Source organism: Podarcis liolepis (assembly GCF_965112155.1).
Source record: "Podarcis liolepis genome assembly, chromosome: 8".
NCBI classification, from domain to species: Eukaryota; Metazoa; Chordata; class Lepidosauria; order Squamata; family Lacertidae; genus Podarcis; species Podarcis liolepis.
The window spans coordinates 9,541,440-9,559,896 of record NC_139560.1 but is presented as its reverse complement, the minus strand read 5'-3'; the positions used below and the strand labels follow the sequence as shown (position 1 = coordinate 9,559,896).

At 44.6% G+C, this 18,457-nt stretch overlaps 1 protein-coding gene across 2 annotated transcripts in view; it reads left to right on the top strand.

The window, feature by feature from the left end:
* The first annotated feature begins 991 nt into the window (after positions 1–991).
* KHDRBS3 (KH RNA binding domain containing, signal transduction associated 3) overlaps positions 992–18,457 on the top strand; it is a 121,045-nt gene continuing 103,579 nt past the window's right edge. For both annotated transcript variants that reach the window (XR_014529097.1, XM_083516931.1), the window contains exon 1: positions 992–1,530. Coding sequence is in view for 1 of the 2 variants with exons in the window: in XM_083516931.1 (XP_083373057.1) it covers positions 1,443–1,530 (88 nt within the window). In the remaining variant the exon portion in view is untranslated. The remainder of the gene's footprint in view (positions 1,531–18,457) is intronic.

The window sequence follows — 18,457 nt, the reverse complement described above, 5'->3', positions numbered from 1 at the left end:
TTTACTTTTATATAGCATTGCATGTTACTAACTTGTGTGATTTATACTGTTTCAATTTATTGCACGTATGGCTTCATTATTGTGATATATGTGTGTATGTGTGTGTATAGATAGATAGTATTAGGAAGTGTTTATTGATGTCCTGAGGTGCTTTGAGCTCAGCTTGGATGCTGGAAAAGCGGCATACAAGTATTTAAATAGAATGTATGTCCATATGAATTAATGTAGTAGCATTTTATTATAGTCTTGATGACCTTTATTTTGTATCTTTGCTTCAGGAATGCTTTTCCATAATAAGGAAGGGAGGCGCTCTGAAACCATTCCTGTTTAGAAAAAGCTTAGAAAGCTGAGGTGATTTTAACCTGTTTTCGTGATTTTTGTTTTAAAACATGACTGCGGACTTTCCCCTCAGTTTTACTTTTCTGTAAACCGCTTTGAGGTTGCTTTAAAAAATAACAATGAAGCGGCGTATAAATTTTGCGAACTAAATAAATGAGGGAGCGAGCGAGGCGTTTAATGCGCCCTGAGGCGGCTTTGAACGGCTCCACCCACTGTCAATTGGCGTGAGCGCGCCGCTTCAGTGAATGACAGCAGCCTCGCGCGCTATATGCCCGCCCCCTCGCTTCTCTCCGCCCAATCGCCGCAGCGGGAAACCCTCGCACCCAAGCTCCCTTCCCGCCCTTTTGCCGTTGACTTTGGCGCGCGAGTCTCAAAACACCAGCGAGGAGCAGGAGGAGACGCCCCGCTGTCCTCCAGCCGAACGCAGCGGGTTGGGGTGAGGGGGGAATCAACCAATTGGAGGGCGAGTTACGCTTTCTTTCGTAGACAAGCGCGTCTCCTACCCAGTAGGCAACAAAGGTGGGCGGGCTCGAGAAGCTCCTCCTCCGCCTTGTTCCGAGTTGCCTGAGAAGGGAGAGCAGGGGGCGTGGCTTCCTGACAGCCGGGGGCGTGGCCTGCGCGGCTATTTAAAGAGGACTGCGCCGGCGTTCGAACGCTCAGTCGCGGCTCGTAGCCGGTGCGGGCGGCTGCGTCTGGAGAAGGAAGCGGCGCTGCTGCGCTGCTGGTTTGGATAAGCAGGATTTTGGTGGGGAAAGCAGAGGCGCGCGTGGCTTTTCCTGGATGCGCCCGGCTTGGAGGGCGTAACAAGTGTCGCTTCCTCCGCGATTCCCCCCTTTTTTCGTATTTTTGCTGCTTTCCCCTTACCTTGCTCCTTAATTTTTTTTTATTTTGTTTCCGTTTTTCTCCATTCCGAGGCTGCATTGCAAGCGAGGATTTATTTGCTGCGCGGCTGCCGCTGCACCGCCGTTCGTGCGCGCGTGTGTTTTTCCTGTTTTCCTCTGTCTCCTTCCCGCTTTTCCTCCCTCTCCTCTTTTTGTTTTCTTCTGCCTGCGTGTTAGGCGAGCCCGGGTCCCCCCACCTTCCTTCGGGCAGGCGGGCGGGCCATGGAGGAGAAGTACCTGCCGGAGCTGATGGCGGAGAAGGACTCCCTGGATCCGTCCTTCACCCACGCGCTGAGACTGGTTAACCAAGGTGCGGACATAGAAAGCCTGCAACTTGCATTGAGGAGGGAATGGGCGTTTTGCAAAACAAAACGGGGTGGGGGGGGTGTCTTGATTTTTGGGGTGCGGGGAAAAACAAAATGCAAGCTTATTTTCTGGACGAAGCAACGCAAATCGGGTGCAATGTCCGCTCGGAAGTAATTAAATGAGTCGTACGGAAGTAGGATTGCACCGCCCTAAACCATTTGTTTTGTGTTGCATTACTCTGCGCGAATAATGAGAAAGGTAGACAATAGGCGCTCGGTAAGAAAAATAGGGGGCGGTGCCAGGGCACGGCTGCCCACCCTGGAAAGGCGCTGGTTTTGTGTTTGGGGTGTCGTTCCTTGCAAGTGCAGGAGATCCCTTTAAACTGGCTGCCCGCAGACTTTGGAAGCAACTCCGAAGCGTGAACTAGGTATGGGCTTCTGGGTAAGTCTGCACTGGATGGGTAGCTCATGAGCTGCAAAGGCAATCTTTCAGAGTGTGTGTTTGTGTGTGTGAGCTTGCATTTCTCCAGCGTTATCTGGCACCCCGGGGCGCTCAAAAGTGCTTTTTGTTGGGTGTCCTCTCGGTAATCATCTCTGCAAGGTAGCTCTGTGTTGCTTATCCCTATATTGCAAAGGGGGCGGGGAGAGAGAATGGTTGCAACTGTGGCTATGCACCCAATGAGTTCCAACTAGAATTGAGATTTGCAATCAGGGTCTTGCTGCACCTTGCTTTCAGCTGGGCTCTTCCTGCTTCTACAGTTAAGCAGCATAGGATATTGGCTGTTAGTCCTTTGCATCCAGTGGCAGCATGCCTTTAAACACCAGCTGCTGATGGCAACAAGGGGGTGTAGCCTTCCTTGTAAGCTTCCTGTAGGCACTTGGATCCCCACTGCTGGAGGTGAAAGTGGTCCTGGGCTTCCATCTGAGCCTTCTGGTAGGATTTGGCAAGGCTGCCTTTGTTATATTTTGAGATGGATGCAGGAAGCGGTGCTAGAACGGCTTGGGATTTTGTAAAAAGCTGCTTGAGTGAGTGGCTCTCCCAGTGTGAAACAAAAGCGGAGATGGTGTGTTTGGGTTCTGAGCGATAGGCAGCCTCATTCAGGTGCAAGGAGTCTGTATTGTCTGGGACTGGAGGGCTTCTTAAAAAGTATGGGAAATGAGGGCTACGTCGTGAGGGTCCTTACGGGACAGCAGCACACCCTCCTGTTGACAAGTGCCTTTTAGCAGAAGGAGCTGGAGCTTCTTGCATGCATCTGGGAGTTCTCAGACAAAAGTTCCCTCTGTGGAAACTTCATTTTACAGGCTTTGACCAGATGCATCTTAACAGACAACTGTTCATAACAGGCATTTTAGACATGAGGGGTGATCATCTTTCTGGTACTGATTTTGGGGAAGCATCCCTTGGTAAAGAACTGGATGATTATTGCTGAAATTTTGTGTTTCTGGGGCTGACATTATGTATTTACAGGGTTTGGGGCAGGGAATGGAAGAACAAGCACTCTGTAGGAACAAAAGATTTGTAGGCTCCCTCGGGGCAAGGCAAGCAAGCTTATGTTCTAGAAAATCCTTCAGGGGGTGGACAGCAGTGGATAAAAAACTGGTTTCCCCCATCCACACTAGAGGAAATGGGGTTGAGCTCTCTGGGGAGTTGAATGAACATGTGATGCAATAGATTTTTTTGGGGGGAGCAACATAACCTTTTTCTTCACCCAAAGTTCTTGTGGTTAATTGCTAAAGGAGGGAGTACAGTGCCATGATGTTTGGGAGAGGTCATTAGAGTTGTGTTCTAGAAACTGGTGTGCAAGGAAACACAATAAGAATGCATCAGGTGATGATACCTTGCCCCCCCCCCCGAAACTAGGGTCTGTGTGAGTTATTCACTCACTCAAATAGGCTGAGAGATCAGTGATCCACACACCTTCCCTTTTTGCTAGCCTGAGCAGGTACAGTACTTTCATCTTTCCTGCCTTTGATCTCGCATCTGCTTAGGAGAATTTGTCATGGTGGGAATCAAGTGGCATGCTCCAGAGCTTGCCCCCCCCCATTGGTACTGGCCAATTCCCTGGGGGGAGGGAAGCCACTGTGTGCCTGTGACCCTCAAGTGTGTCTCACCGTTGCTGGACCTGGTCCCAGAGGGATGTTCCTGCTGCCTCGGGAATTTTTCCCTCTCTGAATTGACCAGTTTCTTTGGAGTGACACCAAACTCCCCAACCCTATTCCTATAGCATCTTGGAATATGAGGTGCTTTGGCAAACTGTGCAGCTGTGAAGTTGTTATCTTTTTCTATAGTCTGTGTCACCTTCACATTAAAAGGGAATCTGACATCTTCTGGTCAGTAGCTTTTTTAAAAATTTTGGTGGAGAGGGCATCTAAATATCACATATTACCGACATACTTGCACTGCACAACTAAATAGCTCTTTTGACATTTTGCTCTTTCGAGGCATCTTGTATATATACCAAGAAAGGTGTGTCTTGACATTAGAAAGGTTTTTTTTGGGGCGGGGTGGACATGGAATTGCTTACGTTTACTAAGTCTTGATTCTCTTCCTCCCCCCCCCCCCGCTTAAAAAAATAGCAATTTTCAGTTGGATTATTTCTTCCTGACCTTGATGTTTTCATGTTGCTGTTGGGCTGTGTGTTCATGGGAGAAGCATGATGGATGTCTTGATCACCAGCAAAGTGGCCTTCATTAGCTAGGAAGCTGAGAATAACAGATGGGACTTGCAATAAACAATAGGTTGCCAGGACCTGCCAAAGTTTGAAGTGATGCTTTCCTATTGACATCGTGCTCATATTAAAACTAATCCTGCAAATCTGGGCTAATCATATTAAAACTAATCCTGCAAATTCTGAGCTTCTAGTTTTAAGACAAGGCTCTAAAAAATAGGGAAAGGGCTGTAGCTCAGTGGTAGAATATTTGCTGTGCAGACAGAAGGTCCCAAGTTTCAGTCCCATTCATCTATAGATAGAGACTCTGGTCTGAAATCCTCAGGAGCTGCCGCCAGTGTAGATACTGAGGTAGGTGGCCCCATGGATCTGACTTGGTATAAGGCAGCTTCTTCCTATATTCCTAAAAGGGTGCTTTATAACAGTTGGAAGGGAGGGGTATAAATAATAAAATTATTATGTAATAAGGCTGAAAAAGGTCTGTTGAGCATTCCAGACAAACCTTGCGGCCCCATGAGTCCAATGGGGATTGCTTGCTAGCATCTTTAGGATGGTTGCAACCTGTAGGACAGGTTTGCATCTCTGAAAGTCAAATGATGGACAATGGCAATATGTTCTGATGGCTCACACAACTTGGGATTTGCATATCTTTCTGACGCCTCTCAGTAGGAACTGTCAGAAGAGAGGTGTTGCTTCATTGTGTGTGATCTGTCTGGGACATGCTTGTGACAGACAACCAGTTATTTTAAGGTCCATAATGATGTGTGGCTAATACCTGGACATAGCTTGGAAAAGTGGGAAATAGGTCTAGCAGCTTCTGTGATAGCATCTTCAGAGGTGTCAATCCACTGAATAGTCATTGCTGGGGAGCAATGGTTGCTAATGCCGTTTGCCGTTGTGCCCTGATTGTGGGCTTTCCTGAAGCGTTTAGCTAGCCGGTGTTGTGGAAATGGGATGCTGGATTACATATTCTGGGTTGTATCCTGTGCTTGTCTTACTCCAACTAGGCCCACTGATGAACTTAAGGCCATTGATTTCCAGTACATCTATTTCAAGTAAAACTTAGTTGGATACTACGCTTCATTTTCAATTGGCATTGTTTTGACTTCTTTGTGATTGCTACCCTGTGCTGCTTGGGGATTGAGGGAACAGCTGTAGCTCACTGGTAGAGCATCTGTTTCACATGCAGAAGGTCTCGGGTTCAATCTCCAGCGTCTCCAGGTAGGGCTGGGAAAGACTTCTGGTCTGAGATCCTGGAGTCTGAAGAGACAGTTGTCAGTCAATGTAGATAATATTGAGCTTAGATGGTCCAATGGTCTCACCTGGTATAAGGCAGTTTCCTGCGTCCCTGTGAAGGGCAGGATATACATTTAATCAATAAACAATAAACCTTTCGCATGATCTAGTGGGGCTTCTGTTAGACTGATGCCAAAATCTGCTCAGTTATGGGACAGTTCATTCTGATACGGGCTATTAAAACTGCACAAAGCACGGTTTATTTGCGTCACAGAAGACGTCATATCATTCCCTTGAGAGCCAGCGTGGTGTAGTGGTTAAGAGCGGTGGACTCGTAATCTGGGGAACCGGGTTCACGTCTCTGCTCCTCCACATGCAGCTGCTGGGTGACCTTGGGCTAGTCACACTTCTTTGAAGTCTCTCAGCCCCACTCACCTCACAGAGTGTTTGTTGTGGGGGAAGAAGGGAAAGGAGAATGTTAGCCGCTTTGAGAGTCCTGAAGGGGAGTGAAAGATGGGATATCAAATCCAAACTACTACTCCTCCTCCTCCTCCTCCTCCTTCTTCTTCTTCTTCTTCTTCTTCTTCTTCTTCTTCTTCTTCTTCTTCTCAGTGCTAGAACCCCTAGTCTTCATTGATAACATTTGCTATTTAATTTGAACAGTTGGGGAGTTGAAAAAAGGAAGTACCTATGTATCCCCCCCCCAAAACTAATTCAGCTGTAGCTGCTCTGGAAATTAAATCTGCATCTTTTGAAAATTACCTTTGCAAGAGTGAGCAACTTGCAGCAGGTATCCTGTCACAACAGGTAACCTGAGCTGTAGGTTAGTACTGTACATTTTTACTGCTTTCAGTATGACTTGGGCACCAATGAAAACTGCCGTTTTGGTTCTGCTAGAATCTAACCTTAAAAATAAGGTATATTTTTAACACTGTTAACCTCTTCTGTCTCTACACCTTAGAATTTGAGGTTACCCAGTAAAGTTACTGCATGTAGCTTTATGATGGATAGAAGCCAGTACCCTATAAGCACACACTTTAATTTGCGATACTGCTTTTTTAAAAGCAAATGGTGGACTAGGAAGATAACTTAGCAAATCAAGTTTTATCAGGTTGCTTGTGATACTAGGTTAACCTCGGACTACTTTTGCCAGCAATGAACCAAAATGGAATGAAGAGTATGTGTTTGTTGAATGCAGGCTACTGCAACTCTCAGTTTGCACATTGGCTGCATGACATGCCTGTAGAACTCAAAAAGTAGGTTGATTTAGCTGTAGGAGCAATAGGAAATTAAGAATGGAAAAGAGAGATTTAGAGCTGGCAATAACTGGTTACCTTTATCTTTTGGGGGATTAATACAAATCTGAAAAGGTCTTTAAAAAAATGTTGGACAGAATTTCCACATCCAGGCTGCTGAGCCAGAGCCGCATGTACTTGGATCTCTATTAATAATATCAGAATGACACTTCTAATGCCCTCATTGAGGCATGCAGAGTGTGGAGAGCTCTGTTTGTGCATCTGTCTAGGATTCTGCAAGAGCAGTTTTGCAGTGATGAATCACTGAAGATTTTCACCTACTATGTACTGAGCAAAGCACTGTAGCCGCAAATGTACTGTCTCAATTAAAAGGCAGGCTTATGTAACCTTTATAACTGCCTGCCTGCGAGCTGACCCAGAGTACATGTTTCAGATTTAAGAGTGTGAAGCAGCTACTGGGTGAAAAGAAATGACAAGCAAACTCCTTGCATGGTATGTTGTCCCCCCCCCCTTTTTGCACAGAAGAGGATGAGCTCTTCCTAAAGAACAGCATAGCAGTAACATAAAATGCTTGTTTACATTTACAAGCTGTTGGAATAATTGTTGTATTGTTTTGTTGAGGCTTTCACTCCACTGAAGTATCTCAGTCTTGGAGTGGCAATCAGCTTTGTAGCTCCAGGTTTTTGCCAGTATACCCAAGTGGAAGTCACAACTAGACGTGCATTTTATTTATCCTAGAAATTATATCCAATTTTTACATTCAGTAGAAGTCACTCAAAGCTGTTTGCAACGTAAGCAGACAGGCAACAACAACAAAAGATAACTTGTTTTTAATGATGTGATTGTTAACAAGGACCAGTGTGGTGTAGTGGTTAAGAGCGGTAGACTCATAATCTGGTGAACCGGGTTCGCTTCCCTGCTCCACCACATGCAGCTGCTGGGTGACCTTGGGCTAGTCACACTTCTCTGAAGTCTCTCAGCCCCACTCACCTGACAGAGTGTTTGTTGGGGAGGAAGGGAAAGGAGATTGTTAGCCGCTTTGAGTCTCCTTAGGGTAGTGATAAAGTGGGATATCAAATCCATACTACTACTACTACTACTACTACTACTACTCTTCTTCTTCTTCTTCTTCTTCTTCTTCTTCTTCTTCTTCTTCTTCTTCTTCTTAGCAATCCAGCTCCAAAAATAGTACCAATAAAACAAATAGCCAGAACTAACAATAGACTAAATTAGGTCATGTAGTAAACAGGATCAAAGGCTTGTTTCAGACCAAAATGCCTTCCAAACACTGGTGGCACGCGAAGACGGAGATGGCATAGCTTTTTGGGTCAAGGAGTTTCACATCGGGTGCTGCCACATTTAAAGCCCCAGGATAGATTTAAGGGTGTGGGGAAGTGTAAATCATTGCGCTGGTTACTTAACACTGCATGCGATACAAGCCAGAGCCAGGAGCAGGTGCAACTGGCACACCAGCCGAGACTGGGCATAAGTTCTCCTGGCCAGATGTGACACCTGGCCATCTGATGACAAGACTGGGCTCAGAATTCCTCTCTAGCTACGACGATGATCTTTCAAGCGTTGTGCAACCCTTTCTGGAACAGACTGACTTCTTGTCCCTGCACCAGTAGGTGAAATGACCAAGAACACCTTTGCCTTGTTTTGATAGAATTTCAGTACATTAAACCCTCATTCAGCCTATCACTGACTCGGCTTCAGAACTTCCCTGGAATGAGATGACAAGGAGATGCAGAGCTGTGTTTCCTCAGCATGGGGATAAGATTGAACTGGTTTCTGAGCAGTAGTTTCTGAGACACGCGTGCAAGGAAGGACAGCCCAAGCCCCTTCAATTGCGAAGCAGACTGGAGCAACAGGAACATGCTCTGCTCTCTTTCTCCCTGAAAAAAAATAGTCAACTTAGGGCAGCCAAGGCTCTCCACTCCCAAAGCTGGCCTGCAATAACCTGACTGAAGTTCAGAATCTGTTTTGTGTAGGAATTATTGCAGATGGGTTGCTGCTGTGTACCCAAGCACACCAGCCAAAATAAGAAAAGAAAGATAAGAAAGGGAAATTACAAAATCCTCTCTCAAAGTTAAGTCTGCACAACACACAAAAAAGTGAGCCCTCCCAGATGTCACCTGGAAGCTTACCTGTATTTCCCCAGCCTCCCACCCTAGGAGATCATCCCACCTGTTTGTATAGTGAGAGTGCCTCTGTTGTGACCAACCTTAGATCAGGATGTGACCTCGACTCACCGGGGATGTGGATCCTGACTCGCTGGTTGAAGCCGTTTACTCTACAAAATGGTTAAGCAGAACTCAGGATTATAGGACCTATGTTTTTTCTAGAACCATCGGCCAGAGCTGGGGCAGATATTTGCTCAGGTGCAGCCAAATGCAAAATGGTGGCTGAGAGGGTGAACGTTGTATCGCAATGGACATCATGAGTCATTGAGTGGAACCTGTGTATTCAAGTGCAAATCGCATCTTGAGTTACTACTGAACAAGATCTCCAGGACCTTTATTTGGAGCAGGGGAAAGTTGTCTTGATGCTGGCTTTTAAGTAATCAGGAGTCATCATTTACAGTGACCCTACAGTTAACAGATTCCAGTCTACATGGGCTCCTCTTGAAGTCTGCTGTGGGAGGCTGCCTGACTTTAGCTGGTGTGGCTTGGGCGCAACTTTTTAAGGTGCCAAGTTTGAAAACCTAAAATAGCTTGGGCACTGGGTATTTTAGGAAGTGCCATTGCACATTTCCTGTTGTCGTCTAGGGAGGCCTTGTTGTATTTGCTTTCTCAAGGACTGGACCCAAGATAAATAGAACCTTAGGTGGAAATGCCACCTCCTCCCTCACGCAGTGGTCAGTTTTGTGGTGTTGCAAAGTTGTGTGCCTTTTCAAGTTTGCAAGAAACAAAGAAAAACCTGTTAAGCTGTTATGTTTTACAATGTCCATTAAACGTGCACAGAGCTACTTCTCACCTGCACCATAGCTTACCGCAGACAGTACTCTCAAATACTGAGCTTTACTTTGGTGCCCAGGGCAAGTTGCTAGCCCTGGCCTTCACTGTTGGAGGATAGACAGATAATGACAAAACAGGTTCATTCTTGGTGTAATGTTTGGAGCAGACTCCATGCAAAGGCAGGCTAAGCTCCCCCTCCCCTCTAAAAAATGACAATTGAAGATATTATTCCAAAGTTCTGGCGTAGCAGCAACCATGCTGATCATATTCTAACTTATGCCTCTTCTAGAGTTGCATTGGTGGTGGACTATTTCTGGTTTAAAGTCCATTCCATCTCATTTGTATATTAGCTTGCATTTTTTTTTAAGCAACAAACCCACACAAACATTTCCATTTAAATACAGTGGTACCTTGGGTTAAGTACTTAATTCGTTCTGGAGGTCCATTCTTAACCTGAAACTGTACTTAACCTGAAGCACCACTTGTTAGCTAATGAGGCCTCCTGCTGCCACCACGCCGTCAGAGCACAATTTCTGTTCTCATCCCGAGTCAAAGTTCTTAACCTGAGGTACTATTTCTGGGTTAGTGGAGTCTGTAACCTGAAGCGTATATAACCCAAGGTACCACTGTATATGCCTGGTTTTCTCTCAAGATAGACATTTCTAGATAGTTTTGTTAATGGCGTTCTTTGTGTGCGGTGACTTCTGCGAAGTACAAAAGCAAATAGATTCTGAATAGTGATTTGTGCGTTAAACTGGGAGGTTCAGATCAGGCCGGTTCATAGCGTAATTGCCAGATGCTACATTCCTCAAGCACAGAGGTCAGCAAAATTTTTCAGCAGGGGGCTGGTCCACTGTCCCTCAGACCTTGTGGGGGGCCAGACTATATTTTTTTTTTTTGGGGGGGGGGGAGAAACGAACTATTTTCGCCCACCCACAAAGAGGCCTCAAGATGCTTCGCTTTGTCTCAGTTGTCGTCCCAATAGCCACAGTTGGGCTTCAGCCAGCCAGCCAGGCACTGTGGCAGGGTAGGAGGCTGCGTTGGCTGGCGAAGACGGAAGCAGCAGCCCCGGCGGATGAGCCGTGGATGGAGGTAGGGGAAGCGGGGCGTCGCTGGAAAATTTACATACCACCACCTGCTGTTGCTGCTTCCGGAGAGGCACCACGGAGAAGACAGAGCCACCTGCCAACCTGCGGCTGTGGCCACTGCAACAACTCATCTGAATGCCATGGGAGGAATGAGGGAGGCAGGCAGTGCTGAAGAAAGTGTGCGAGGAAGCGGTGTGGAGAAGGAAGGAAGGGCGGACTGAGGGAGAGGGAGAAGGAGCAGGAAGAAAACAGCAGCAGCCAGTGTCACACGCCCGCTTGACAGCGCCGCCCTGCTGAGGTGGGCAGGCTGATTCCCGCCATCAATGGTGCCCGGTGTGGGACAAGATTGCTCCGCCCCTGAGGAGAAAAGCACCACCGTGTGAGGGAGAAGAAAAGAATGTGCACATTGGTGATTCCCGGACTGTCCGCAGGCCGGATGTAGAAGATAGTTGGGCCTGATCCAGCCCGCGGACCTTAGTTTTTCGACCCATGCTCAAGCACCTCTTGTTGGCATGTGGGAAGTCCCAGTGCCAGTCCTTGACATTTTCTAAAAGGATTAGCTGATAGGAAAAACTTCTGCCTGAGACTCTGCCATTTGGGAGTAGACAGAACTGAACCCTGTAAGACCTGGTTTATGCAATTGCATGTTTTATGCAATTATTATGGATTATTATTATTACAGTGGTACTTCTGGTTACGAACTTAATTTGTTCCGGAAGTCTGTTCTTAACCTGAAACCGTTCTTAACCTAAGGTACCACTTTAGCTAATGGGGCCTCCCGCTGCTGCCGTGCAATTTCTGTTCTCATCCTGGGGCAAAGTTCTTAATCCGAGGTACTTCTTCCGGGTTAGTGGAGTCTGTAACCCGAAGTGTTTGTAACCTGAGGTACTACTGTACTTTGTATAGTCTTCCATGTGTCTTTCAAGGCGAGCTTTGTATCTTTAACAGTAAATAACATGTTTAATGATTTATTATGTAGAATTCAAAGAACAGCAGGTTGGATGAAATATTGATTGCAATAGCCAACTTCGGAATGCATTGGTTTGAGGGGTTAAAAGGAAAATTGGGCAGTTTATCTGATGAGGAATATTGGATTAGTTGGGCTGGTGTGCTGTGAATAAACTAGATTCCCCCGCTCCCCCTGATGTACTCTGTATCTTAACGGTTGCATGCATGTAGTTATGTCAGTAGGCAATATTGCTTGAGTAGTTTCTGGGACCAGCACAAACGCCTATGCATATGTAGGACAGGTTTTTAGAAGCCTGATCTGCCAAAGAGTATACTAGAAAACCCTGTCTCTTCTGTGTTGTATTTAGAAGGTCACTTCTGATAATTCACTGGCTTCTCAACTGCAGTGAGACAAACAGAATTGAAAGATTCACAGAGTTACATAGTTAAAGTGCATGCACAAGATCTAGGATTCCACATTCCTGCCTCTTGAGAGAAGCTACTTTTTGATGCTTAAAGGATCTGAAACATTCCCTGCTTGGGTATAAAGTCAGCCTATTTCAGCCACAATAGGGCATCTGGGTCCTATTGATTTCTTCTTGAATTAAGCATTTCATTAAACTGCTCCCATTGAAATCAATGGGAATTAAGAAAACCCAACAACACCTAACTTTGGTGCAGTTGTGTTCCATGTTCACCTTCAGGAGGTGTGAACTATGGTCTTTGTCTGGACTACACATCACATCAGACAATGGTTTGAAACAGTTTTCAGCACCAAGAAAATACTTGCTTCTCATGGTTTCTTAAGAGCTGGGAATTTGTGCCTCTCCAGGTGGTATTGGACTGCAGTTTCCGTTGGCCCCCGCCAGTATGGCTGAAGGTCAAGGATGACAGAAGATCTACAGTTTCTCCACCTCTGGTTTTAAGTAAACAAGTCTAGGTTTGGATAATAAAACAAGCCAGAAACCTTGTTTCGCCTTGTTGGCAGTACCTGGCGAGGAACAGAGCAGGAACTTTAAGCCATGTGTTACTTGTTCACATTAAGCCATTATTTGTTTTAAACTTTAGTTTAACTGGGCCTTTGTTTAAAACGTGGATTGAACAGAAATTCATGCATGCGCATGTAAAAGATTTTCTGAAGTATTGTTAAACACTTGAAACCTGCTGCTGTTAACTTTTTGTAGAACAGTAGGGGTCCAGCAGGAGATAATGAGAAGAGAATAATACACTTTTAAGTTGGATACCTTGCTTTTCTTGAAGAGAGGAAAAAAGAAACCCTTTCAGAAGAAAAAAAAACCACCCTAATTTTATTCGGCTAACTAGCGTAGAAATCACAAAAGGTGCAAACACTGGAGTCTTTTAAGTAGCAGAAATCAGGGGATTAGTTAAAAGCAAGTATTGTCACGGTGCTGAAAAGAATGCCTGGCTAGCATTCTGGAAAGTTAACTGCCAAGAACCTGGTGCAAGTTCAGTTTGAAATGGCTGATTTAATTCAATTTAAAATACTAAGAATCCGTTTCTCACTAAAATTAGTCTCTGCTTCATTGTTCTAATCCTGTGCACGTAATCCTTGATAGTAATTTAGACTTCCCTCTACATAAATCATGCAACAGCTCTGTGGTACCGGCACACCGTGTCCGGTTACTTTGAATAAGCTGTTTGAACTGCTCTAACTCTATTCCTAATGGTAGAAGTCATTCAAGGCAGCTAGAATGGGTTTTTATGCATGCATGGTTACTTGGTGATTTTGGCAAAGGGGTTTGAAGAATTGCACTGCTTGCTTTCTGCCTACATGGCTACGGAAGGTATGTGAAGAGTGATTCTTTCATATGTTCTAAGGAAATTCATGTCGGGCATCCAAAGTTATTTGCCAAATGCTTGGCTGTTTTGTTGGTTTTAGATTGCGCTTTTGGTTTTAATTACATGGTTTGTTGTACTATGCTTTAGAAATTTAAACAAAAATTAAGCAGTTTATAAATTGTTTGTGAGTAATAAGGCTGGGAGAAGAAATGGCATTATCCTCTGGAGGTGTGGAGGAAATTCAAGTGGTGGTAAACGTCAGGCAAAGCTGGTTGGGAAACCTGATGACAAGCAGGTGATGAGTGATTAGAGCTTCTGTCCAAGGAAATAGAAACTAGAGGCAACAAGGACAGAGGGGAAGAAACAAGCATCTTTGAGCACAAATGAAGGTTACTAGTTCTTTTTTCATTGCGTGCAAAAAGTACATGCCTGTGCAAGCAGTCATTTCATGCTATTTGTGTGCTCATTTGTGGCATAAATGCCCTGTTCTTCTGAGGAGCCCGGATAATCTCCTATCCATGAGGCTTCTGAGGTTATATAGGAATAAAACTGTGCCTTTTGACCATTATTCGTTAGTATACATAATCCTGCTGTACCCCTTTCTGTGACGTCTTTGACATTTTGAAATATTCAAGTATTTCGGATGTGTCTAAATTGGTTGTTGCCTGTAAATCAAAATATTTTGAAGTCCTGTCCCAAGTTCACTGGGTTTGTTCATTTAAAACATCATTTTGATTTGCTGGTACAAGGTGATTTTTCAAATCACAAGCTTCCTCCTGAGTAAGCCTACTTAGTGTTTTCCTGAGCAAGAGTTGTTGTACAGTGGTGCCCCGCAAGATGAATGCCTCACAAGACGAAAAACTCGCTAGACGAAAGGGTTTTTCCATTTTTGCGTTGCTTCGCTAGATGAATTTCCCTATGGGCTTGCTTTGCAAGACGAAAATGTCTTGCACTTTTTTTTTAAAGCTGCTTGAAGAGGCGCAGTTGCGACGGACTGTGCTTCACAAGACGAAAAACATCGCAAGACGAAAAGACTCGCGGAACGAATTCTTTTCGTCTTGCGAGGCACCACTGTATCAGTACATATTGAGTGGAGCTAAATAAGTAATATATTTCTGAGGAAAAGAATTAAAAGTGTCTGGTCATTCAGCCCATGTACCTTTTTTGTATTTAAGAGTTACATTTTCTTAGACAAGTGGCTCTTGAAAACTAATTAAAAATATAGCCACAAATTTGTAATTTACCGGTAAGTGCCTGAAATATGTCCAGAACTTTCAAGCAGCAAAGTCACTGTTTTTCCTAGAAAGCAAAATGCCCACATTGTCTTGTTGATATGTCAAATATTCTTCATGGTCTGCAGTAATTGTGTATCATACTTGAATATTTCAACTTGGTTACTGCCTGACTTTTTATTTAAAGGAGCATAGGATGTAATTCATTGTACTAAAGAATTGTGGTGGCAGTATAAAAACTAACTCGTTTGTATTCACTTCATACTTGATTTTAAAACCATTAACACTTAAAAGTGGCATCTTCAAAATTACTGACCTTTTAAAAATCATTGTTCTCCATCATGGCCTTGTACTTGTTTGTGGAATTGCATAACTGTGTTTTTCTGAATTCCTTCCACAATGAACTGGAAGTTTATCAGCTGGCATAGGCTGACTCTAGAGCAGCTTGCGCTGAGGAGAAAGTTGCCAGAGAAGAAAAGTTGTTTTCCTGAAATTCAATCCTCAAATCTGGAATCCATGCGCATTTCAGAAGTTAGGAAGGAGGCTTAAGTGGGTAGCCTGTTCATTCGGTAAATAGTTCAGAGTTCAGACTGTGCAACATTTTTGGGAAAGCTGGGGAGGAGGGCAGTTGGAACTGGAGGCTTCACACAGTTAGTTGTGATGGGTCATATTTATCTGAATCAAGCTTTTGGCACAGAATGTTTCCCAGAGACAAGTTGTTTATCCAGCATTGGCTTGAAGGCTTTTCAGATGAGAATTCCACCCCATAAGTACATTAAAAAAAGAGTAAAGTCAGAATCTTCATTTCCCAAAGTAATGATTTACTAGCCTAGCAAATCTATCCACTTCAAGATATGAAGACAATTACGTCTGCTCAGGCAAGCATCTGACGAAATTTAGCCAAGCAAAGTCGGTAAGCTTGTTCAATGGAAAAGTAGCCTCTCTCTGGGCAGTGACTTCCAGTGTACCCCTTCAGAAAATGACTGTTTAGGTGGCTTACACACAGCTAGAGAAAAGGGGAGAGGCTGGTAGTGTATTAAATACTGCTTTCTGCTGATGAAATGGAGTCATTGAAGGCTTCTATGGTGCCTAAAGCAGCTTTCACCATCCTAGTGCCCTCCGGATGCTTGGGATTACAATTCCCATAGACCAGTTGTGTTTAGTTCCTCTAGTTTAAGCTAAGTCTGAACCCGCAGGCTTGCTATATCCTATTTCAAGGGATACTAGTTAAATATTAGGAGAACTCTGTAGCTTCAGCATTGGGGCAAGCCACTACAGGAGAACGTAATACCTGAACCAACAATGTTTTTGAACATTCTGGTGGTGGTGGTGGTTAGAATTCATTCAGTAGTGCACTTGGGGGGGGGGGTTAAGTATGGCAGGAATACAGTGGTACCTCGGGTTAAGTACTTAATTCGTTCCAGAGGTCCGTACTTAACCCGAAACTGTTAACCTGAAGCACCACTTTAGCTAATGGGGCCTCCTGCTGCTGCCGTGCCGCCGGAGCACGATTTCTGTTCTCATCCTGAAGCAAAGTTCTTAACCTGAGGTACTATTTCTGGGTTAGTGGAGTCTGTAACCTGAAGCATATGTAACCCGAGGTACCACTGTAGAGGCAAAATAGGGCTGCAGAACAACAAGCAACTCCTGAAAAATAGAGCACCAGAAATAATTCTGCACCACCTTAGCCCAGCAAGGGAAGGTCATTGGAAAGGAAATGTGGGCCACTTGATCTTTGATGCCTGGAGCACTGCTCTTGGGGCTTCGGGATACATAGCAACATTTTGTTGGACAACTGTATTCAGTGGACAACGTCATAGATACATCAGAACCCCTCAACTTTCTACCCATGTACTTCAGAGCATTTCTCTAAAGTGGAGTCCTGTCCCTGTTTTATGGATGGAATTATGCCTTTGAGTCCATGCAGGTATTTTCCAGAAAAGTAACTAGTATGTGCGGATGGCAAACACTTCAGATTCGTTTGGTAAGCTTAACTCCACGTACTAAAATCCTAGGTTTTTCTCTCCCGTGAACAAGCTTTTAATCTTAATCCTGTGAGTCATCTAAGCTTGCCTTCATAGGAGTCCCTGAATACCTGTCCACATTCATTTAAGAATAAATCTAGCTGTCTTGAAATGGAATAACGTTGGCAAGAGACTGTCCCATTAAGAGCTTTATGTAAGGGTAGATTAGTTAGCAGATGTTACAGGCCAAAGTGTAATAGAAAAGTCGTACAAATAGACCTGGTTTCCAGATCTCTCTAGAAGTAAATACAGATACTTGTTTCCTCTCCTGTAGGCTGCAAAAATGCATGACTGGTGATGGTAAACACCAAAACCACGTCTCTAGTAAAGGTGCTCCTTTATGCTGGTTCACCTGTACAATTTAGTTCTGGTTTGTTTTGGGTTTTTCTCCTAAATTTCCTTCAGAGAGCTTTTTCTACATGGATTTGTCTGCCTAGATATGCCAGCATAGCACTTTTGTGCAGTGCTGAAGATTTTGGGGTTACTTTCAGACTGGTGACAGTTCCATGCATTCACACATGAGTCTATTGCTCTTTACCTTTTTATTTTTTAACCTATCGTTGCATAGAGAGAGGGGGTGATGTTGGTGGTCCCTCCTCAATAGGCAACAGTTAACGAACTGGTGACAAGAGGCTCTATGAGGGGCTACCTTTGAAGGTGACCTGGAAACTACAACTAATCAAGAACGTGGCAGCTAGACTGGTGACTGGGAGTGGTTGCTGGGACCATATAACACTGGTCCTGAAAGACCTACTTTGGCTCCCAGTGTGTTTCCGAGCACAGTTCAGAGTGTTAGTTCTGACTGTTAAAAGCCCTAAAGGGCCTCAGCCCTGTATGCCTGAAGGAGTGTCTCCACCTCCATGGTCCAGTTCTGAGGGCCTTCTGGTGGTTCCCTCACCGCGAGACGAGAAGCTACAGGAAACCAGGCTGAGGACATTCTAGGCAGTGGCACTTTCCCTATGAAACGCTCTCCCATCAGATGTTACTATATAGCCCAGACATAGGCAAACTCTGGCCCTCCAGATGATTTGGGACTACAATTCCCATCATCCCTGACCACTGGTCCTGTTAGCTAGGGATCATGGGAGTTGTAGTCCCAAGCATCTGGAGGGCTGGAGTTTGCCTATGCCTGATTAGAAGACATCTGAAGGCAGCCCTGTATGGGGAAGCTTTTTAAGGTGTACTGTTTTATGTTTTTATATATGTTGGAAGCCACCCAGAGTGACTGGGGCAGCCCAGTCAGATGTTGCAAATTATTATTTCACTGGAGATGCAGCAAATAACAGTTTGTGTCACCAATGTTTAAACCAGTGATAACTGGTTGCGGGAGGCCTTTCAAATATTTAGGTGTTTTAATTTATAACAATGTTTTTGAGGTTCTTAATTGTTGTGAAATATTCAAAAATGTTTAAAGTTTATTACATTTTATTGCTAATGTGTTGGCTGCCTTGTGCTTCTTTGGGTGGAAGGGCACAGTATGAATTTCATAAGTTTAATGCAAATAAATTATTGAGAAGGAAGGATCACATGGAGCATTTGAACCTATAAGGAGCATGAGGCTGTTGGCCTGAAGAGGGGCTTAATATTCCTGTTCTGTGTGGTGGCGATGGGGAGGGCAGGAGAAAAGGCTTGCTGGGAAGAGTTGTATCCAGCGCCATTCCTTACCTGTGGCTATTGGTCTTTGCCACTGACTCAACCATGGAAGCAAAGTCTCCCCTGCAG